At 35.7% G+C, this 24,629-nt stretch overlaps 1 protein-coding gene across 4 annotated transcripts in view; it reads left to right on the top strand.

Annotated features, from left to right (window-relative positions):
• ABCD2 (ATP binding cassette subfamily D member 2) overlaps positions 1-20,985 on the top strand; it is a 69,229-nt gene extending 48,244 nt beyond the window's left edge. For 3 of the 4 annotated variants that reach the window (XM_088025580.1, XM_028113309.2, XM_028113308.2), the window contains 3 exons: positions 9,318-9,402; positions 15,555-15,680; positions 20,766-20,985. In XM_088025580.1, coding sequence (XP_087881706.1) covers positions 9,318-9,402; positions 15,555-15,680; positions 20,766-20,985 — 431 coding nt within the window. The remainder of the gene's footprint in view (positions 1-9,317; positions 9,403-15,554; positions 15,681-20,765) is intronic. The other variant, XM_088025579.1, reaches the window with a different exon arrangement.
• Positions 20,986-24,629: the final 3,644 nt, after the last annotated feature.

Here is a 24,629-nt window from a genome sequence, read left to right as displayed (position 1 = left end):
AATTGGAACTTTGAGAAGTCAGCTCCACTGAGGAACATTGCTCCAGTGGCTAAGCAGGGGTGGAACCCTCTATGGGACAGTGTGGTCTCGGGACCCTCAGGGTCACAGAAAGACTGGGGATGCCTGAGTGTGACAGAGCTCCCAGGTATCAGAGCAGGGAAGCCGGCTGCACAGACAGAGCCGAGGAGTGGGCTCTCAGCTCAGGGTTGCCATAAACCATGATCCGCGGCACAGTCGGGCCACTGCTCTTCCAGCAGGGACCCAACAAGCAGCAGATCTGGGGAGATTCCCCTTCCTCCCCTGGGAGGAGCGGCATGGGAGCACACCACAGGGATCTGCTGGGTTTGGAGAATTCACACGGGGTTGTGAGCCAGAGCTAGAAACGCTCGGTCATAGGCTGGGTCAGCACGGAGTGTGGCCAGAGACCGGGGAGACGGGAGTGATTGACTGCTTTTCTCTGGGGTCTCACTGAGGAGTGGGGCCCCAAGTTCTCAGCTCCTCCAGGGCGGAGATTGGGAGGCTGCCATTTTCACTCTCATCCTCCAAAGCTGTACAGAAAGCTTGCAGGGAACAAAAGCTCCTAAGAGCAAACTCGAGCAGATTACTTAGCCTGGCCCCTGGCAAGGCAGGGCAATTCCGCCTCCAGCAAAGATATTTCGGAACCACAGCAACAAGCCCCTCCTCCAGAAGATCAGCAAGAACAGCCAGCCAAGACCAAGTTTACAGATCAATGAGAACAGCAGAACTCCAGCACTAGGGGAAAACTGCACATAGAATTCATGGCTTTTTTACCCCTGATTCTTTAGTCTTTCAAAGTTAATTTTTTTAATTTTCTTTTTTTTTTTGAATTTCTCTTTTTCCCATTTTCAACCAACATCTTATCAAAACTTTTTTTAAAAATTTTTTTTTATTTTTCATTTTTAGAGTCATAGTCTATCCCTTCATAGTAGCTAACCTTATTTTTGGTGTATATATATATATATATATATATATATATATATATGTTGTTCTCTCTTTAAAATTTTGGGATACAGTTTCTAACAGACCAAAATATATGCTAAATCTCTAGTGTATGGCTTTGTTCTGGTCTCCTGCCTGATCACATTCTCTCCCCTTTTTTCTTTTCTTTTCTTTTTTTTTTAAATCCTCTTCTTTCTTTTTTTCAACCAACACTTATCCTATCAATTCCTTTTATAAAATCTTTTATAATTTTCATCTTTACAGTCATATTCCATCCCTTCATCGTATTAACCCTTATTTTTGAACATATGTAAGTTTTTCTTTCTTTAAAATTTTGGGAGGCACTTTCTTCTAACAGACCAAAATATGCCCAAAATCTAGTGTGTGGCACTGACCTATGAACCAGCCTGATCATATTCTGGTTTTTTCTTTGTTTGTTTTTTTATCTTTATCTTTTTCTTTCTTTCTCTTTCTTTCCCCCCAGTTTCAGGTCTCTTCTGATTTGTTTAGTGTATATTTTTCTGGGGTCGTTTTACCCTGTTAGCATTTTGTTCTCTCATTCATCTATTCTCCTCTGGACAAAATGACAAGACCGAAAAAATCACCTCAACAAAAAGAACAAGAGGCAGTACCAACTGCCAGGGACCTACTCAATACGGACATTAGTACAATGTCGGAACTAGAGTTCAGAATGATGATTTTAAAGATACTAGCTGGGCTTGAAAACAGCATGGAAGAGATTAGAGAAACCCTTTCTGGAGAAATAAAAGAATTAAAATCTAACCAAGTTGAAATAAAAAAGGCTACTAATGAGGTGCAGTCAAAAAGGGAGGCTCTAACTGCTAGGATAAATGAGGCAGAAGAGAGAATTAATGATATAGAAGACCAAATAATGGAAAATAAAGACGCTGAGAAAAAGAGAAATAAACATCTACTGGATCACAAGGGCAGAATTCGAGAGATAAGTGATACCATAAGATGAAACAATATTAGAATAATTGGGATCCAAGAAGAGAAGAAAGAGAGAGAGGGGCAGAAGGTATATTGGAACAAATTATAGCAGAGAACTTCCCTAGTGTGGGAAAGGAAACAGGCAACAAAATCCAGGAGGCACAGAGAACCCCTCTCAAAATCAATAAAAATAGGTCAACACCCCTACATCTAATAGTGAAACTTATGGGTCTCAGAGACAAAAAGAAAATCCTGAAAGCAGCTCGGAACAAGAGGTCTGTAACCTACAATGGTAGACACATTAGATTGGCAACAGACCTATCCACAGAGACCTGGCAGGCCAGAAAGGACTGGCATGATATATTCAGAGCACTAAACGAGAAAAATATGCAGCCAAGAATACTATATCCAGCTAGGTTGTCATTGAAAATAGAAGGAGAGATAAAAAGCTTCCAGGACAAACAAAAACTAAAAGAATTTGCAAACACAAAACCAGCCCTACAAGAAATATTGAAAGGGGTCATCTAAGCAAAGAGAGAGCCTAAAAGTAACATAGACCAGGATGAAACACAGACAATATACAGTAACAGTCACCTTACAGGCAATACAGTGGCATTAAATTCATATCTTTCAATAGTTACCCTGAATGTGAATGGGCTAAATGCCACAATCAAAAGACACAGGGTATCAGATTGGATAAAAAACCAAGACCCATCGGTATGCTGTCTGCAAGAAACTCATTTTAGACCCAAAGACACCTCCATTGAAAGTGAGGGGTGGAAAACCATTTACCATGCTAATGGACACCAAAAAAAAGCTGTGGTGGCAATCCTTATATCAGACATATTCGATTTTAAACCAAAGACTGTAATAAGAGATGAAGAAGGAGACTATACCATACTTAAAGTGTCTATCCAGCAAGAACATCTAACAATTGTAAATATCTATGCCCCTAACATGGGAGCATCCATTATATAAGGCAGTTAATAACAAAAGCAAAGAAACACATCGACAACAATACAATAATAGTAGGGGACTTTAACATCCCCCTCACTGAAATGGACAGATCATCTAAGCAAAAGATCAACAAGGAAATAAAGACTTTAAATGACACACTGGACCAAATGGGCTTCACAGATATATTCAGAACATTCCATCCCAAAGCAACAGAATACACATTCTTCTCTAGTGCCCATGGAACATTCTCCAGAATAGATCACATCCTAGGTCACATATCAGGTCTCAACTGGTACCAAAAGATTGGGATTATTCCTTGCATATTTTCAGACCACAATGCTTTGAAACTAGAACTCAATCACAGGAGGAAAGTCAGAAAGAAATCAAATACATGGAGGCTAAAGAGCATCCTACTAAAGAATGAATGGGTCAACCAGGAAATTAAAGAAGAGTTAAAAAAATTCATGGAAACATATGAAAATGAAAACACAACTGTTCAAAATCTTTGGGATGCAACAAAGGCAGTCCTAAGAGGAAAGTATATAGCAATACAAGCCTTTCTCAAGAAACAATAAATGTTTCAATTACACAACCTAACCCTACACCTAAAGGAGCTGGAGAAAGAACAGCAAAGAAAGCCTAAACACAGCAGAAGAGAAATAATAAAGATCAGTGCAGAAATCAATGAAATAGAAACCAAAAGAACAGTAGAACAGATCAATGAAACTAGGAGCTGATTCTTTGAAAGAATTAACAAGATTGATAAACTCCTGGCCAAACTTATGAAAAAGAAAAGAGAAATGACCCAAATAAATAAAATCATGAATGAAAGAGGAGAGATCATAACAAACACCAAAGAAATACAAACAATTATAAGAACATATTATGAGCAACTATATGCCAGCAAATTAGATAACCTGGAAGAAATGGATGCATTCCTAGAGATGTATCAATTACCAAAACTGAACCAGGAAGAAATAGAAAACCTGAACAGACCTATAACCACTAAGGAAATTGAAGCAGTCATCAAAAATCTCCCAACAAAAGCCCAGGGCCAGATGGCTTCCCAGGGAAATTCTACCAAACATTTAAAGAAGAATTAATACCTATTCTTCTGAAACTGTTCCAAAAAATAGAAATGGAAGGAAAACTTCCAAACTCATTTTATGAGGCCACCATTACCTTGATCCCCAAACCAGACAAAGACCCATCAAAAAGGAGAATTAGAGACCAATACCCTTGATGAACATGGATGCAAAAATTCTCACCAAAATACTAGCCAGTAGGATCCCACAGTACATTAAAAGGATTATTCACCACGACCAAGTGGGATTTATCCCTGGGCTGGAAGGTTGGTTCAACATCCACAAATAATCAATGTGATACAATACATTAATAAAAGAAAGAACAAGAATCATATGATCCTCTCAATAGATGCAGAAAAGCATTTGACAAAGTACAGCATCCTTTCTTGATCAAAACTCTTCAGATTATAGGGATAGAGGGTATATACCTCAATATCATAAAAGCCATCTATGAAAAACCCATAGCCAATATCATTCTCAATGCGGAAAAACTGAGAGCTTTCCCCCTAAGATGAGGAACATGGCAGGGATGTCCACTATCATCACTGCTATTCAACATAGTATTAGAAGTCCTAGCCACAGCATTCAGACAACAAAAAGAAATAAAAGGCATCCAAATCGGCAAAGAAGAAGTCAAACTCTCACTCTTTGCAGATGATATGATACTTTATGTGGAAAACCCAAAAGACTACACCCCAAAACTGCTAGAAGTCATACAGGAATTCAGTAAAGTGGCCGGATATAAAATCAATGCACAGAAATCCGTGGCATTCCTATACACCAACAACAAGACAGAAGAAAGAGAAATTAAGGAGCCGATCCCATTTACAACTGCACCCAAAACCATAAGATACCTAGGAATAAATCTAACCAAAGAGGCAAAGGATCTGTACTCAGAAAACTATAAAATACTCATGAAAGAAATTGAGGAAGACACAAAGAAATGGAAAAACATTCTATGCTCATGGATTGGAAGAACAAATACTGTGAAGATGTCAATACTACCTAGAGCAATCTACACATTTAATGCAATCCCTATCAAAATACCATCCACTTTTTTCAAAGAAATGTAACAAATAATCCTAAAATTTGTATGGAACCAGAAAAGACTCTGAATAGCCAGAGGAATGTTGAAAAAGAAAATCAAAGCCGGTGGCATCACAATTCTGGACTTCCAGCTCTATTACAAAGCTGTCATCATCAAGACAGTATGGTACTGGCACAAAAACAGACACATAGATCAATGGAACAGAATAGAGAGCCCAGAAATGGACCCTCAACTCTATGGTCAACTAATCTTCGACAAAGCAGGAACGAATGTCCAATGGATAAAAGACAGTCTCTTCAACAAATGGTGTTGGGAAAATTGGACAGCCACATGCAGAAAGATGAAACTGGACCATTTCCTTACACCACACACAAAAATAGACTCAAAATGGTTGAAAGACCTAAATGTGAGACAACAGTCCATCAAAATCCTAAAGGAGAACACAGGCAGCAGCCTCTTCAACCTCAGCCATAGCAACTTGTCTTCCAAAGGCAAGGGAAGCAAGGGCAAAAATGAACTATTGGGACTTCATCAAGATAAAAAGCTTTTGCACAGCAAAGGAAACAGTCCACAAAACCAAAAGACAACCAACAGAATGGGAGAAGATATTTGCAAATGACATATCAGATAAAGGGATTGTCCAAAATCGATAAAGAACTTATCAAATTCAACACCCAAAGAACAAATGATCCAATCAAGAAATGGGCAGAAGATGTGAACAGACATTTTTCCAAAGAAGACATCCATATGGCCAACAGACACATGAAAAAGTGCTCAACATCGCTCGGCATCAGGGAAATCCAAATCAAAACCTCAATGAGATACCACCTCACACCAGTCAGAATGGCTAAAATTAACAAGTCAGGAAAAGACAGATGTTGGCAGGGATGTGGAAAAAGGGGAACCCTCCTACACTGTTGGTGGGAATGCAAGCTGGTGCAGCCACTCTGGAAAACAGTATGGAGGTTCCTCAGAAAGTTGAAAATAGAGCTACCATACGACCCAGCAATTGCACTACTGGGTATTTACCCCAAAGATGCAAATGTAGTGATCCAAAGGGGTATGTGCATCCTGATGTTTATAGCATCAATGTCCACACTAGCCAAACTGTGGAAAGAGCCAAGATGTCCATCGACAGATGAATGGATAAAGAAGAAAAAGAAGTCCACACAATGGACTATTATGCAGCCATCAAAAGGAATGAAATCTTGCCATTTGCAATGACGTAGATGGAACTGGAGGGTATTATGCTGACCAAAATAAGTCAATCAGAGAAAGACATGTATCATTTGATCTCACTGAGATGAGGAATTCTTAATCTCAGGAAACAAACTGAGGGTTGCTGGAGTGGTGGGGGGTGAGAGGGATGGGGTGGCTGGGTGATAGACAATGGGGAAGATATGTGCTATGGTTAACGCTGTGAATACTGTAAGACTGATGAATCACAGACCTGTACCTCTGAAACAAATAATACATTATACATTAAAAAAAAAAAAAAAAGAAGATAGCAGGAAGGGAAAAAGGAAAGGGGGAAATCGGAGGGGGAGATGAACCACGAGAGACTATGGACTCTGAGAAACAAACTGAGGGTTCTAGAGGGGAGGCGGGTGGGGGGATTGGTTAGCCTGGTGATGGGTATTAAAGAGGGCAGGTACTGAATGGGGCACTGGGTGTTATACGCAAACAATGAATCATGGAACACTACATCAAAAACTAATGATGTGGGGCGCCTGGTTGGCTCAGTCATTAAGGGTCTGCCTTGGGCTCGGGTTGTGATCCCAGGGTCCTGGGATCGAGCCCTGCATCAGGCTCCCTGCTCAGCAGAAGCCTGCTTCTCCCTCTCCCTCTCCCCCTGCTTGTGTTCCCTCTCTTGCTGTGTCTTTCTCTGTCAAATAAATAAAATCTTTAAAACAAACAAACAAACAAAAAAAACTAATGATGTAATATATGGTGATTAACATAGCATAATAAAATTTAAAAAACTACAGGCATTAGAAAACAAAAACACAAACAAACAAACAAAAAAACAAAAGAAAGAGAAAAAACAAAAGGAAACAAAACAAAACAAAAACTATGTTTCCATGCAGTATGTGCCCTCCTTAATACGCATCACCAGGCTGGAGCACTGGGTGTTATTTGCAAACAATGAATCATGGAACACTACATCAAAAACTAATGATGAATTGTATGGTGACTAACATAACCTAATAAAATAAAATTTAAAAAAATTTAAAAAATAAAAACTATGTTTCATTCTATGAAAGAGTTTACAAAATAGGAGTAAAAGTGTTAACAAATGTTAACATGAACAAGAGCATTATGTACATCTCAAGGAAGCAGGAAAAATGTTTTCTTTGCTGGCCTCGGCTCAATAAATCATCATCAGAGGTGAAATTATAACTCAGAGTTTTGATTTATATGTTCTATGATCAAGCAATATTGCCTACTAAAACTTTTGCGTTTAGTGGAACAGAGGACATAATTTTATTTAAATATGTAAAGCTAAAGTTTCCTTTGACCCAAATACTTTTCTCTTGTGCTTTCTCAGTTGGCAGGGGAAAAAAAAATTAAGCCCAGACTATTTCTCCATTGTGTAGCAATCTGAACTTATTTTTCAAATCCTTGCTTATGTTTCATAAATACTATAAAATTCAGTTATAGGGAAAATTGTATTTCAACAGTTTTCACTAGAAGCAAGAACTTTAAACCAGATGACATTTTGAGATTTTTTTTTCCTAGTATAAAATTGTAATGATATGTTTTTAAATGAACAGAAAATTCCTGGAAGTTTGCTCAAGAAAATGAACAGTGGTACCCACTGGGGAGTATTATTAAGAAATAGGGAAAATCTTTTCAATCTAGTGCACAAAAAACACCAAAGACTCTACTTCCTATTTTCTTTCCCTTTGTCCAACTTTATTTAGAAAGTTTAATAAAGGTGAAAATTTAGTTGAGGGATAAAGAATAGGGCAAAGAGCCTGAATTTTTTCCAAATGAGAGAATTAAGCCTTGAATATTTGGGATTTGGAATTGTTGTCCTGAGTGTATGTGTCAAATTTTGGCAGTCATTTTGCTCTTTGAAAATCAGACTTTGCCTGCTCTGATCTATTTTCTGATATTCCCACAGATAAATATTTGATAACGCCCTCTCTCTCATAGGTCCCATGGTTTTGGTTTTGCATAAGCTTTTCTTGTTACAAAATAAAGCCATAAAAATAATAAAAGTCATCAAATTTTCAAATATTATAAAAATGTGTAATTGAGAAAGTAAAGGTCTCATCATTCCATTCCTGGAGGGGTTTGTGGTGTGTGTGTGTTTATAGAAATGCAATCATAATTTATATAAATGTATATGCATGTATATATCTACACACACACAAAATTCTGCAGCTTGGTTTTCATATAAAAAATATTCTAGTACATTTCTACATCAGTATGCATATATGTAACCAAGTTTTTAAAAATAGGAGCCTTGCTTTTTGTATAAATATCCAACTGAAAGTCAGTAGTTAAGATGTTGTGAGAGGTGGTGTGAAGATAGACCTACATATAAATCTTAGCTCTGATCTCTAGCTGTGCAAACTTAGACTTGTCAACTACTCTGTGGATTTCAATTTACCCACTTATAAAATGCAACCAGTAAGATCTAGCTCAAAAGGTTGTGGAATAGATGATGAGAAAACTCATATAAAGTACCAGGCACATGGAAGCCATTTAAGTTAGTTTCTGTCTTACTCTTTGTAGACTTTGCAATAGGCCTCTGTAAATTGTTGGTCTTGTGTTCTACCATCCTCCAAAATAAGCATAAGTATACCAACTTTTTAGAGATATTCAGAAACAAACAAATTTTAAAAGTGTCCGTATTTGGAATTCTTAGAACATGTTTTATCAGTATAAGGAATTATTACCATTAAAAAATATGAAATCTAGGGTATCTGGGTAGCTCAGTTGTTAAGGATCTGCCTTTGGCTCAGGTCATGATCCCAGAGTCCTGGGATCGAGCCCCACATCAGGCTCCCTGCTCAGTGGGAAGTCTCCTTCTCCCTCTCCCACTCCCCCTGCTTGTGTTCCCTCTCTCACTGTCTCCCTCTCTGTCAAATGAATAAATAAAATCTTTAAAAAAATAAAAAAAATATGAAATCTAAAACAAAATGCTTATAAATGAGGCTCTCTAGTTTATCCAAGCATATGTTCTGTAAGATACCAGGTCCTTTGTGTCAATAATTTAAACTTGCCAGGAATCGATTGTCCAGGGTAAAAACAGTAACGATTAAACAAATGCCTTATAAAAATATATATTGTTATATGTTTTTAAGGATGGGATGCTGTTATGGATTGGAAAGATGTTCTATCAGGAGGGGAAAAGCAAAGAATGGGCATGGCTCGCATGTTTTATCATAGGTAAGTATGCCATCGTTGTAACTAAAAAAAAATCTTTGGACAGGATTTGATGTCCTCATCTTTAGTTTAAAAATATCTTCCTGGGGAATGGAGGGATGGGCAAAATGGGTGAAAGAGAGTGGGAGATACAGGCTTCCAGTTATGGAATGAATAAATCACAGAAAAAAGGCACAGCATAAGGAATATAGTCAATGACATTGTAATAGTGTTGTCTGGTGACAGATGCAGCTACATTTGCGGTGAACATAGCCTAATGTATAAACTTGTCCAATCACTATGTTGTATACCTGAAACTAATGTAACACTGTGTGTCAATTATACTCAAATAAAAAAGAAAGAGAAAAAGGAAAAATGAATGCTTAGAATTTACAGGTTTAATTTTCTTGTTATTTTTTTCATGTGTTGGAAATCTCCCAGTCTTTTTTTCTATTTCTTAGGTTGAGTAATGTTGATGACAAAATTAAATTTTCATATATCCTAAGTTTGAAAAGATTATTGCTAATTTTAAAATGTGATGAATACATAACTACTATTATATTGTGGTGAACACAGTAGGTAGGTATTCAATACTACTTCTGAATTAAATTATTAAAGTCAAACTAAATTAGCTTTTCAAGTACTCAGTAGTCTATTAAGTGCAGTAGAGCTCTCCTCCTTAAAAATCAGACACTTATCTAATGCAAAAAGGAACCAACCAGCATAGGTCTTAACGGACTCAGAAAAAGAGAAATACAGCAAATAATTTCTCTTGATAAAACTTTTCTTTCTGCAATCAGCTCCATAGCCTTTTGAGTTTCAAGGATACCAAGCACCAGAGGCTGGAAAGAAATATTAAAGCTATTCTGAAATATTCTTCTTATATGTCCTATTCTTCTCTGAAAAAGATCTCTCTCTGCCTCTGTCTGTCTCTTTCTCTTAATCTTAGGCCTCTGGCAATGAGAATCAGAGTTGTATGCAAAGCAGGAGGCAATCAGGAATTATGTGACTCAGTGTTAATAAACCATCCTGAGAAAAAAGGACCAAGAGTTATGTACATGAATGCCTAAATGGCACAGTTTATGGTTGTAAACTGGGGCAGATGTGACAGTCTGAAGGAGTTGCAATAGAAGCAGTAATACTTTTGTAGGGAACTTTAAAAAACTGATAAAAGGAGCAAAAATATATATATATCATGGAAGCCTCATTAAATACTTAGCAACAAGTTAGCCCACACTTAGCGATGAGTTGGCTATCATTTTTTAAAAAAACTTTTATTGGGGTGCCTGGGTGGCTCAGTCGGTTAAGTGGCTGCCTTCGGCTCAGGTCATGATCCCAGGGTCCTGGGATGGAGCCCCGCGTGGAGCCCTGCATCGGGCTCCTTGCTCAGGAAGCAGGCTCCTTGCTCAGAGGGGAGCCTGCTTCTCCCTCTCCTTCTGCCTGCCTGCCGCTCCCCCTGCTTGTGCTCTCTTTCTCACTCTCTCTCCCTCTGTGTCAAACAAATAAATAAAAAATCTTAAAAAAAATAAAAAAATTAAAAACCTTTTATTATAGAAAAAACACCAAAACTCCATCAAAGAGAAAATTGTAAGTTGAATCCCACATTCCCACCACATTGATTCACCAAGTGCAACATTTTACCACACTTAATTTATCTTTTTTTAATTCTGAAGCATTTTAAAGCAAATCCCAAATATCATGGCATTTTTTCCTAAAAACTGTGACATCAAGAAAATATAAGAATATTTTCTTTCATAATAACTACCTTATAATCATAGCTAATAAAATTGATAAAAATTAAAGTCATTAATACCAGGCTCATATTCAAAGTGTCACTAATTGTCTCAAAAATATTTTTTATAGTTGATCTGTTCAAACATATTGAATTTTGTTGTTATATCTTTTAATCATTTTTAAACTAAAGTCTCTGCTACTCCGTGCCCCACCACCACTCACCCTCCAATCTTGTATGTCATTGATTTGCTAAAGAAATAGGACTAGAGATAGAGAAAAACCTGAGGGTTGATGGAGGGAAGTGAATGGGGGAGGAGCTAGATCGTGATGGATATCATCACTTGTGATGAGCTGAATGTTGTATGTAAATGATGAATCACTGAATTCTTCTCCTGAAACCAATATTGAGCTGTATGTTAACTAACTAGAATTTAAATTAAAAAATAAAAGATATAAGAAAAAAAAGAAATAAGTGTTAGTTGTCCCATAAGAATATTGCTCATTCTAGATCTGATTACTTCCTCATGGAATCTTTTACCTCTTTCTTTAATCTCCTAATTTTCTTATAAACTAGAAATTAGAGCTAAAAGCTTAATTATATTTTAATTTAGCCTTTTTAATAAGAATATAACATATATTTATCATTGAAAAAGGAACATATTATTTAAATAATTTTATTAAAATATAATAATATGTACATTTCATAAAAGTAGAAAATTTAGATAAGTAAAAAAAATCTATTATCTCATTACCTATGTTAAATAACAAAAATTCAGGTAAATTTTAAAGAAACAATTGGCTTTATTGAACAATTCATGAATAAGACAGCATCCCATCTAGCAAGTAGAGAGGAGCTCCAGAGGTCTACAGAAAGGGAATAGTTTTTTTTTTTTTTAAGATTTTTTTATTTATTTGACAGAGAGAGACACAGCGAGAGAGGGAACACAAGCAGGGAGAGTGGGAGAGGGAGAAGCAGGCTTCCTGCCAAGCAGGGAGCCTGATGCGAGGCTTGATCCCAGAACCCTGGGATCACGACCTGAGCCGAAGGCAGATGCTTAGCGACTGAGCCACCCAGGTGCCCCAAGGGAATAGTTTTTAAAAGCAGAACAAGGAAGTCATGAACAAACTCACCTCCTACATGGAGTCTAAAGGGTCTTATTAGGTGGATTACCTCACCAATGCTGACCAGGAAATTCTAGACTGACCAGTTCAGATTACATTCCTGGGAAGGTTGAACCTACAATTAGGTTAGATATTAAGCCCCAGTTTGGTGACATGGACCTAGCACAAGTGACTCCATTTTAGGCCTGTATGTAGTGTCTAGCCAGAGTTTTCTAATAAGAAAAAATATTGTATTAATAACATGGTATTTTGGAATTTAAGAAACAAAACAGATGAACATAGGGGAAGGGAAGGAAAAATAAAATAAGATAAAACAGAGAGGGAGGCAAACCATAAAAGACTCTCAACTATAGGGAACAAACTGAGGGCTGCTAGAGGGGATGTGGATGGGGGCATGGGGTAACTGGGTGATGGGCATTTTGGAGGGCACTTGATGGAATAAGCACTGGGTGTGACGTGCAACTGATGAAGCACTACATTCTACCCCTGAAGCTAATAATACACCGTATGTTAACTAAGTTAAATTTAAAGAAAAAATAACATGGTATTTATAATAATGTGCATGGTTAGCTCAAGAATATGGCAAGCTAATTTGCACTGACATGAATGGAGCTAGAGAGTATTATGCTAAGCAAAATAAGTCCATCCGAGAAAGACAAGTATCATATGATTTCACTCATGTGGAATTTAAGAAACAAAACACTGGATGATAGGCATTAAGGAGGGCATGTGATGTGATGAGCACTGGGTGTTATATGCAACTAATCAATAACTGAACTCTATACCTGAAACTAATGATGTACTATATATTGGTTAATTAAATTTAAATAATAATAATTAAAAAAGAAACAAAACAGATGAGCAAAGGGAAAAAAAGAGAAAAAGAGGCAAACCAAGAAAGAGATTCTTAACTATAGAGAACAAAGTGATGGTTACCAGAGGGGAGGTGGGTAGGGGGATGGGTGAAATAGATGAAGGGGATTAAGGAGGACATTTATTGTGATGAGCACTGGGTGATGTATGTAAGTGTTGAATCACTATATTGTACACCTGAAACTAATATCACACTGTATGTTAACTAACTAGAATTTAAATAAAAACTTTTAAAAACGAATATGGCAAGCTAAAAAATTACAACCCAAAATTTGCTAACTCAGAATTTTTAGTGCAGTGTATTTTAAAATGCCCCTTTCTCAGATAATGTGGTGAGATTCAAGAGTAAACTTTACTGTTTGACATTTATGACCAGCTGTTACCCACTATCCCCTGAATCTGTTTGAGCCTTGTCCATAAATATTCAGTAATATGATCACCAGCATAGTTGGTGAAATATAATATGATGGAATGTAAAATGCGATGATAAATTTCTCACTGTGTTGGTGTATTAATAAAATAAACTCTGTAACAAAGAGCAAGAGGCATTAATCTCAACCCAGATTTTTAAGTACTTGTAACTTGAAATAAATAGTTGATACTTGGTATCTAAAATATTTTGGATACAATGTGAGACTAAATAAATATCAAGTTACAAGCATATCAATAGAAAGAAAATTTAGTGACCTATAGAAAAATCCGTGAAGATGAGCAACACACACACACACACACACACACACACACACACACACACACACACACACCAGTTCCACCAAGAAAACAAAAGAACAAAAGTATGGAATCTATCTTGCATCTGCTAGCCTAAGGATTACCATGACAACTGAGTATAAAACATATACTTTATTTCTAAGTCTAAGATGGCATCTCTTCTCTATTTAGCTCAAAGCACTCTGAAAAATGACACAGTATAATAAATAACTAAATTACTAGAAAGAGATTTACACAGAAAAAGAAAAAATTATCTCAGATTGCTCTCTTTTATTCTTCCTTTTCTTCTCCCTTTTTTCTACTTAAAAAAATTACACACAAAATAGTAACCAACTCTGAGACAAAGAAGTAGTGCTTAATACTTAATGAGAACAGTAACCAAAAGCCAACCAGCACTATTTCTGTTGATGTTATGGGGAATCTCCAGTGATCTTTCATTTCTTTGTGTGGAGAGCAGTTATTAAAGTCAAATGGGGTCTTAAAGCTACCTTGACTCCTGCATCTATTAGCCTTGACTATGCTCCCTGGAATAGGTAACAGGATCCTACTAGTAAATAAATCCAGCTTATAAAAACAATTTAAAGTGCTAAATAAGTATGGTGAAGGAGAAATTATTACTGGCTTAGTGTTTACCTTTTCATTGTCATTTATTTTTAAAGAGCAGAGTATCTTCATGGAGGAAATTGTCTTGGTAAATACTTGATACTGATTTTCAGCTCTGAAATAAATAATAGATGACAGTGCATGTGTTGACCTTTGGTCCCATTAACAAAGCTAAGTCACGTTGCTGAGTACCAAATACGTACCCAAAGTCCAGATAGGCTTGAACAAAGACAGGGAAAGGAAAAAAGAAAGATAAGAGCAGGGGGGCTTAGAAGAAAGGAAGAGAATAAGCAGAAGGAAACAGTAGCAACGTTAGGTGCCTCTGACAGTAGTGGACAGTCATTTCCAAAGTAAAAATCGAGCTAGAAAAATAACTTACTGAGTATAATCAGAAAAATATATACCGATTTTTTCCCCTTAAGAATTTGATTGTAAAGCATGGTCTCAATGTTACCAGGTTAAATGCCCACTCTAAATTTGTCAGATGAGGCATACTACTTTTGCAGAATCTTGCAGCAACGAAATTCCATTAATCATGCTTTGGTACTTACATTGTTGATAAAATTATCTTCTCAATAAATCTTTGCTAACAGGGCTTTTGGCCTGTTTGATAATTAGCTACTGTAATGTATTTTTCATGTAATTAGTCAGAACCTGTCACCAGGAATGAACTTGCCTTCTGTGGGAAAATGCACTCAGTGACCTGCCTCATCTTTCCTATGTCTCATACCCATGATTCACCCATCTGCATAACAATAAAGCTTATTGTATAGTGAGCAGGCATCAGGAAATCTATTTAAAATTGCAGAAGAATATAATATTCTAATCCAAAGAGGGAGGATGACTGCTCTTTTGCTTTATCATTTATCACCTTTAATAATGTGATATACTCTTTTGCTCCTTTAAAGTTAACATTGTGGGGCACCTGGCTGGCTCAGTTGGTAGAGCATGTGACTCCTGATCTCGGGGTTGTGAGTTCAAGCTCCCACATTGGGTGTAGAGCGTACTTAAAAAAATAAATTAATGAAGTTAACATTACAACTCATATTGTCCATGTAAAGATTTATAATTTGGATGGGAAAATCACTCATTTATTTGTGTTTATTTTTTTCAAGACCAAAATACGCATTGCTGGATGAATGTACCAGTGCTGTCAGCATTGATGTTGAAGGAAAGATATTTCAGGCGGCAAAAGGGGCTGGGATTTCCTTACTATCTATAACACACAGGCCTTCTCTGTGGTGAGTGTTCCCAATGTTAATTTGCAATAGATGGTTTTTCTTTATATTTCTCAGAGAATAACTTTGCCTAAACTTTCACTGTAGAACATAGGATATTTCACTTATTTTCTACCCATATTTCTGTTAAATTGCACACTGGTAGTGTAGATACCCTAAACCTAACATTATAAGATTAATGCGCTATTTGAAAATGGTTATCACATTCCAATAATTCTGAAAAGAAATAGAAAAATCCAGTGATTTTTTTTAACTGAAAATACTCATAATGCATAGCATGTACTGGGAAAAATATATTTATGTAATTTTATATCAACTTTTTAGCCCCTTTTACAAAATCCAGGAAAAAATTCCACAATTTAATATTCTCCCAAATGATTAAGTTGGAGAAAACACAGGGGGACAAAGCTTTTTGGGGGGAAGGGTTTTGTTTTAAGGAAAAATGAATGAAAATATTTTCTAAATAACTGCTCATTAAACTCAATGGGATTTCCCCTATTTAAAAAAAATGATAACACAATTTTTACCATTCCCCTACTTTTGTACTGATTCATCACCATAGTAATAGTTGCTGTTGCAGATACAGCACCTATTCTGTTCCAGGTTCATTTTCTTTAAGTCGCATAACAACACTATATTGAGTATAGATAGTCTAATTGTTCCCATTTTACAGATGAAGAAACTGAGAACTAGAAAAATGAGGACAGTAACTTCCACGATCACACTCTCTATACTATAGTATGCTGCTCTTCTTATTATAAGGAACTCAAAATGCACCATATATGTAAGCCATAAAAACACTTGTCCATTCATAGTATACTCCACTACTTGGATATTTCTGTTTCCTCAATCAAAATCTTTTCTTTTGGTATATTAGTAACTACAGTGGACTCTATACGTATTAGCCTCCTATTTCCCAAGGGACAGAAAGGACTTCTCCCCTCTCTCTAGCAGGTGGCTAATCACATTTCTATGCCAAAGCTGTCATCATGTACGTGACTTCCAACCTAGGCTGAGTAACAAGCTTTATTGGACTTAATCCTGGAAGCCCTTCTAGACTTTTCACTGTATTGAGAATGTTTATTTTAAAATTATGAGTTAACTGAGTATGCAGTACAGATCAGGCTTTCATTGTTCAACATTCTTTGATTCTGTGTTCTACTTCTATTGAGACGATAATAATCTATTTTCACTCTTCATTTAAACATTCAAATTTTTCATAATTTTTTCCCTCAGAGAGGTGACCTGAAAATAGAGCATTTCATGAAGTGACCTTTTCTATAGAACTTTGTGGTTTGTGTCTTTGTCATTAAGAACTAATTGGCATCTGGAGTGATAAGAGCCTGACTTACTAATCTCTCCAGAAGCGGTCTGGATCTAGTCCAGGATGAGTACATGGCAATCAGTGTGATTCCTCTGACTTTTCCCTGGAGAAAAACCAACAGGAACTAGATCTTTATGACACATGACATTTGTCTATAGATCCCTGAATCAGTGATGACATAGAACCACGCCAGAAGAACTCTTGAGCCCTTTCTGATATGGACTTGTCATTTCCGGACATCCTTCTTAATTGATCACATGTTGGGATAACATGGAGTTATGTCTTAGTTCTGGTGCTTTTTCTGACTTTATCAATGGATTTATTATGCTATTCTGTCATTCAGTTCCTTATTCAAGTAGCCTAAAGAGTCACTGGAAGCATGTTCAACCCTTTTTTTTCTCAATTGAAGGAACAAATAGGTTTTTGTTGTTGTTGTGTTTTTAAAGATTTTATTTAGAGCAATGTTATGGTCACAGAAATATTGAGAGGAACGAACAGAAATACCCCATATGCTCTGCCCCCACACATGCATAGCCGTAGTATCAACATTCTCCACTAGAGTGATATATTTGTTACAATGATGAACCTACATTGACCCATCATTATGACCCAAAGTCCATAATTTACATTAGGGTTCACTCTTGATGGTGTACAAACTATGTGTTTGGACAAATTTATAGCTGCATATATCCATCTTTACAGTATTGTACAGAGTATTTTTACTGTTTTAAAAATTCTCTGTGTTCTTCCTATTCATTCCTCCCTTCCCTCAAGCCATAGAAACCACTATCTTTAATGTCTCCATAATTTTGCCTCTTTCAGAATGTCATATAGCTGGAATCATATAGTATGTAAACTTTTCAGTTTGGCTTCTTCACTTAGTAATATTCATTTAAATTTTCTCCATGTCTTTTCATGGCTCAACAGCTCATTTCTTTTAGGCACTGAATAATATTCCATTGTTTAGATGTAGACAGTTTATTTATCCATCCTACTAAAGGACATCTTGGTCACTTCCAGTTTGGGCAATTATAAATAAACCTGCTAGAAACATTCATATAAAGGTTTTTAGGTAGACACAAGTTTTCTCAACTCCTTTGGGTAAATATCAAGGAGTGCAAATTGCTGGATCATATGGTAAGAGTATGTTTAGTTTTTTAATAAACTGCAAAATTGTCTACCCAAGTGGCTGTACCATTTTGCAATCCCACCAGCAATGAATGAGAGTTTCTGCTACTCCACGGCCTTGTTGGCATTTGGTGTTATCAGTGTATTGGATGTTTGGCCATTTTAATAGGTATACAGAGGACAAATAAATTTTAAAGCAAATAACAAAATCTGTAACTTTATGCCTTTTAACAAGAAAAAAATGTTTTTAATTGCAGCTATTCATAGTATATTTTCCCATAAAACTAAAAGTCATGTTACTTCTGCATTATAAATTAATTTAGACATTGTAGGTTGAAGAGATCCATCATTTCTGATTAGCCTTTCTCCCTAGATGAAATTCTTATTTTCCCTGAAAAGATTTCAGAAGAGAGAAAAAATGTATTATATTTTCCCCATGACAGCAATTACCCCCAAAGGGGTAATTGTTGATTGTAAAGATTAAAATCAATATCAGTAAACAAAGAGCTCAAAAATTATAGAAGCTTATTAAATTATTTGATTCCTGGATAGAATTATAGCTTTATACCTACCACTTTCCTAAGCTTGATCCTATTAGCGCAGGAAGTCTACAGATTATTTCCAACAAGCCTCAGTTAATAGTTTCCTTTAAAATCCTCTAAGGCAAACCCCGAAGTATTATTTTAGCCCATTATATATAACATACCTCTGAATCTCAGGTCATGAAACACCCATACATTTTCTTCCTTCCATGTAGGAATCAAATAATGTTGTGGGACTGGAGTGACGAGCCAAACCTTCATTATACATTGAAGACAGAAGTTGCCCAAGATCAGAACTACTGCATTCTAAAATTGCTCCCAGTTGTAATCCAATGTTAGGAAAGCCCAAGAATATTAAAAACAAGATCATTCATCTCTGTCATATGTTATCAAACACATGAACTTTCAACCTTCAGCTTGAGAGTGATTTTAACTCTTTTAGACATAGTTTAACACAGGTTAGTTTCCCCATCTTACAGCGTGATCCATCCAATCAAAATGAGATGAAACCAGAGGTTTTTCAGTTGAAGAATAGATAAACAAAGTATGCAAAATCATGCAGTGTAATATTATTCAGCCATAAAAATGAAGGAAGTACTAATACATGCTACAACTAGATGAACTTTGAAATCATTTTAAGTGAAAGAAGTTAGTCACAAAAAGCCACATATTATATGATTACAGCATATGAAATGCCCAGAAAAGACAAATCCAGAGAGACAGAAAGGAAACTAATGATTGGCAGGGGCTGGGGGGTGGGGGAGGGACTGCTAATAGGTATGGGGTTTCTTTTGGGAATAAAGAAAATATTCTGGAATTGGATAGTAGTGATGGTTACATGAGCTTGTGACTCAAATAAAAATCACTGAATTTTACACTTAAAAGAATGAGTTTATGGCATGTGAATTATATCTTGTTTAAAAAAGGAAGTAAATCTACTTGAAATAAACCCACTGATCATAGTACATAATGACAGATGAGAGCTTAAAAGGGATAAAGAAGCAAGAAAAACTGGGCACCTGGGTGGTTCAGTTGGTTAAGCGACTGCCTTCGGCTTGGGTCATGATCCTGGAGCCCCTGAATGGAGTCCCACATCGGGCTCCCTGCTTGGCAGGGAGTCTGCTTCTCCCTCTGACCCTCCCCCCTCTCGTGTGCTCTCTCTCTGATTCTCTCTCTCTCAAATAAATAAATAAAATCTTTTTAAAAAAAAGAAGCAAGAAAAACTATAAGGAAAAGACAGGAAAACTGGGGACACATAGGAACATGGGCCTCTTCAGCATAGTGACAAAATGGAGGGGCTCAGCCATGCAAGGCCAGCTTGCTAGCATTACTCTCTCCAAACATTCCTCACAAATCCCAGAAACCAGAGTAACTTCAGCCTCTCTTCAGGACAAGATGGATTGTCTCCTGTCTCATCAACAAAATAATCTCTATGCCTGTCTGAAATTTCTAATTATGAACCAGAGCCCTGAGAAAGTAGATTAAATTATATGAAGGCATGGAAGTATCTTTAAAAGTTTTTTTTTATCAAAGAGTTTATTTTTAAAAAGTGTTTTAAAACTTTTTTTAAAAAATATGCTCCACACCCTGCATGGTACTCACAACCCCGAGATCAAGACCCAAGCTTAGATCAAGAGTCCGATGCTCAACTGACTGAGCCACCCAGCCACCCTTTGTATTTCCTTTACTTTTCTTAGGTTTTTTTTTTTTTTCCTGTATAACCTTTAAAATTTTTACTTTCTTTCCTCAGCTTCCTTTCCTTATTCCCATTCTAACTTAGCTTTGATATTTATTCAGGAGTCATAGTGGTTTTGAAGATAAATTAAATAGATACAAACAGCATGTCTTCCTTAGTACTTCATATACATTCAGAATATAAAAGAAATTTAATATAAGCAATAGAATTTCCAAGAGATCAGTGACTTCTGGAGTTAAAAAAAATCACAATATTCAATCTCTTGAGGGATTCTTGAAAATCAAATGTAAAATAGGCATCTTACTGAAAATTTGCCTTTGAATATCAACTGGAATGATAAACCTAAAATGGCTTTTCACAATTATTGCTAATAATATTATTTCATTTTAATTATGCAGGAAATACCACACTCATTTATTACAGTTTGACGGTGAAGGAGGTTGGCGCTTTGAACAATTGGATACTGCTATCCGTTTAACACTGAGTGAAGAGAAACAAAAGCTAGAATCTCAGCTAGCTGGAATTCCCAAAATGCAACAGAGACTCAATGAACTATGTAAAATTTTGGGAGAAGACTCAGTGCTGAAAACAATAAAAAATGAAGATGAGACATCCTAATTTGTTTTGACATGTTTTAAAAGTTACTTTTTAGGTAAAGACTCAAAGACAGTCTGTTACAGTGCATGCATTGTGTTTAAACTAAGCACAAAGAATATAAGGAAGTAAGAAGTGTTTTATAAAATTTTAGCATCAAGGAAATATATGATCTGACTTTTCAGAAGAAAATAAACAAATGCGTTATGTGAAATTAGTCATTTTGGCTTATACTAATTCCTAGTGAAAGCCTAATTCACCTGTCAAACAGGATTTTCTAGGTGAATTTATGAAGAACACCAGATTTACTATGTGTATGTGATGTGCCTGAAGTTCTTAACAAACATGGAAGATATCTTGAGGATGGAACAACTTAAGAACATATATGGTTTGAAACCAGGTACATAAAATTAGAAGCTTGAGTAACGTTTCAGTCCACTTATGGTTATCAGGTTTAATAGGTAGAATTCATGTTCATCATTACTCGTGATCAACTAAACCCTGTATACAAAATAGCTGACAGTTTGATAATTTCAATATGAAAAAAATTATTTTAATGGCAGTGGTTGAAAGAAGATAGCTAAACATGTATAAAATGCCATATTTTTAAATTTTAGATTTTGAGCATCTTACTATGGGCACATAACAAATTAGTTTTAATGAGAATCTTACATATTTGTTAATAAAGTCATTCATTTTAAGATGAGAATTGCCAATACAGAAAAGGAGTATCCAAACAATGTATGTCTCAGCCTGTTACTTTGCTTGGCAGCATTATCTACTGCAAATTCTGTCCAGAAATACTCAGCTTGTTTTTGTGCTCAAAGGAGGAGTCCACCACATTTTTAAATAGCAGTGCTATAATAGAATATAGGGATTCTCAAAATCACAGTAGTAACAACATACAATGAAAAAGCACTTTATAATTTACAATCCTCATTTATATAATTTCATTTTAATTCTTATGGCAATCTTTTGAGGCAACTATTATTTACCTCATTCACTTTTGAGAAAATTGACACTCAGACTTGCCTTAATTATGCAATTTATTTAGGGACAGATCCAAGGATCAAATGAAGTTCTCCTGATTCCTTGATCCAGTGCTATTTCTATTTTCCACTATCATCCTCAAAATCTAACTGGGCTATAACTTCAATAAAAGTTAAATGAGACGTTGAAAAGAAAACAGATTTGGTAATGTTAGTGGTATTATTATTTGGTTGTTTACAAGATGTGGAAATAGAAATACAAAGTGGAAAGAAAGGTCACTGGGCTGTGGTTTAAAATGAGCCAAGAAAGTTAGCAAATTTTTCAGCAACTATGCACTTATACTCAATATTAACGTACCTCTACAGCCAGCAATCAAAGGGGAAATTCATTGTGTTATAGGTAAATTTAATATTTAGTGAACATAATGAGAAAGAATCTGCATGGAATAGTCCATATAAAATAAATCTTACCTATTTGTGTGCCCTGACGTTGGAAGTGCACAAGCCAGACCTGGCATTTTAATCTCCTACTGCCTATGCCATCATGTTGATAGGCCAGAAAAAATGAGAATGATCAGTTGTTAGTGGTTTGGGGATTTATTTACATATTTAGACACAATCATAATCAATGCTAAGTCAGTGATTCCCAGGCTTTCTCAGATGGTAGAGTACCTGGAAGTCATTCATGATGACTGTAGTTGAACAGCATGACATTTTCACATTCTCAATTCTGCCATGCTAATTAAGACATTGTTAGTTATGGATAAATGTAACCATCTCATATGAAGGAATGCAGTATAAAATCATAATCAGTACATCTGTCTAGGTTTTTCTGTTAGTATCTTTAGGTATTCATATCCTTTTGTCAGGTACTGCTACTTCCTATTAGAAAAGTGAGGCAGGTATCAAAGGTTCAAAAAAATTCACAGAGCCAAAACTTAAACTTGATAACAATCACCCATTAATCTTAACTTCTATATTAGCAGTTATTCAGTTTCTACTGCTGTAGGGAACAGTCTGAGGCAAGTGTCTTAAGTTAACTTTTCAAGGTACAAGAAGGAAATGAAAAGTCCTCGTTTGAAACGTGCATAATTTCCATGCCTTACTTCACAATTTGAAAAATAAAGCATTTAGGACATGATATATTGTGTTTTGAAACCTAGAAATGAATGCCAAAACAAATATTAGATTTGTAATTATTCCTTATTTGATACATCCTACCAGTGAGTTGAAATAAATAAGATTCATTATTTATAATGTACAGGATTCGAGGATGTTTAAAATTCTGTACTAAAACTATACACACTGTAATTTAAATGTTACAGTTCTAAGAAAAACATGTTTTACATGAGCTTTTTTGTGCCTATTTATTTTCCGAATTTTCATCAAGGACCAATATCCTCTAACTTGGAGGGAAAAAATCTGTGATTTGAATTTGTATTCATGTACCATTTAACTAATTCCAAAATGGTTCAATGAGTATACCATATTTTACAATTCTTATATTCTACAAAAAAAAACGTGAACAAGATTGAGAAATTAAAGAGGGCGGATGCAGAAAGGAAAAAGAAAATATTTCAATTTTCAAAGTATTTTTACCATGTATTTACCATCTATTTGCCCATACTTTTGACTTCTGGGATTTTGGTGTTTTGTCAAAGTAAGCTGTAAGTTTAATGGAGCTTAGATTTGTAAATGGGCATTTTTGGCTAACTTTTGAACTTGGAAAATAAGTTGCATTCCATGAAAATGTTGCATTTTATTTCTCCAGCATGTAGTGTTAGGCCAAGCATGATTCTAAAATAGTGTGTGTTCTGGTAAACACAATAATGTTTAAAAAATCCCTCTCCAGGAATCTCAAGGAAAATGATATATCCTGATATTCAACTCAAGTTTACATTTGTTTCCAATAGGAATGGTTTTCCCTTGACAGTAATTTGGGTTTTGTGTCAAACTTCTCTGCCAGTAAAGGTATAAATGAATATGCTAGTTTTTTATTTGAGACATTGGTCCCAAGTATAATTTCATATTTGGCAATAGGCTTAGCCTAGTAAAATCTGTTTGGAATAATTTTGTGATTCCATAAGCCTAGAAAAATTTGTTACACACTGGAACCTAGATCCGGAGAATGTTACACACTTCTGAGATACACAGAAAATGGTAATGATTATTAAACCATTGATTAAAAGAGATGACTTTGATAGAATTACTTTATGGGTAAATAGTATTCTCATTTAGAAATGTACAATACTTTCATATAACCCACAGTATTGACATTTCTGCCGATACACCTTTAGGTATGTCAAATATGTTTTAGAGTTGTACTTGTCATGTTTGCCACATGAGAACTTTCAGATGGATGTATAAAATATTTTTATTAAAAGCAAATCCCTTCTTCCATTGTTGGTGCCTTTCCTGATTACCAAGTACTAAACTGCTTTACAGTTTTTATTGTGAAATTTCCAAAAGCAGTTATCTACACTTATACACAGGGCTTGTGTTAATGAAAGCAAGTGAGAAAAATGTCCTTCAGGGTAAAAATCACTATGTAGCTAAGATAGAATGTGGCTATGTGTGAATACTTTATAGTACAGTCTCTGTCCAATGAGCAGTTACTTGAACTCAACATTTCTTGTGAATTTCTTAATCACCATCAAAAACATTTGATCAATCAAAGGA

Source organism: Eumetopias jubatus, unplaced genomic scaffold (assembly GCF_037043125.1).
Source record: "Eumetopias jubatus isolate StellerSeaLion01/CBP00866 unplaced genomic scaffold, mEumJub1_p1.0 scaffold_8, whole genome shotgun sequence".
NCBI lineage: Eukaryota > Metazoa > Chordata > Mammalia > Carnivora > Otariidae > Eumetopias > Eumetopias jubatus.
Note: the sequence above shows the minus strand (reverse complement) of the source record. Positions and strands in the feature narration are given on the sequence as shown.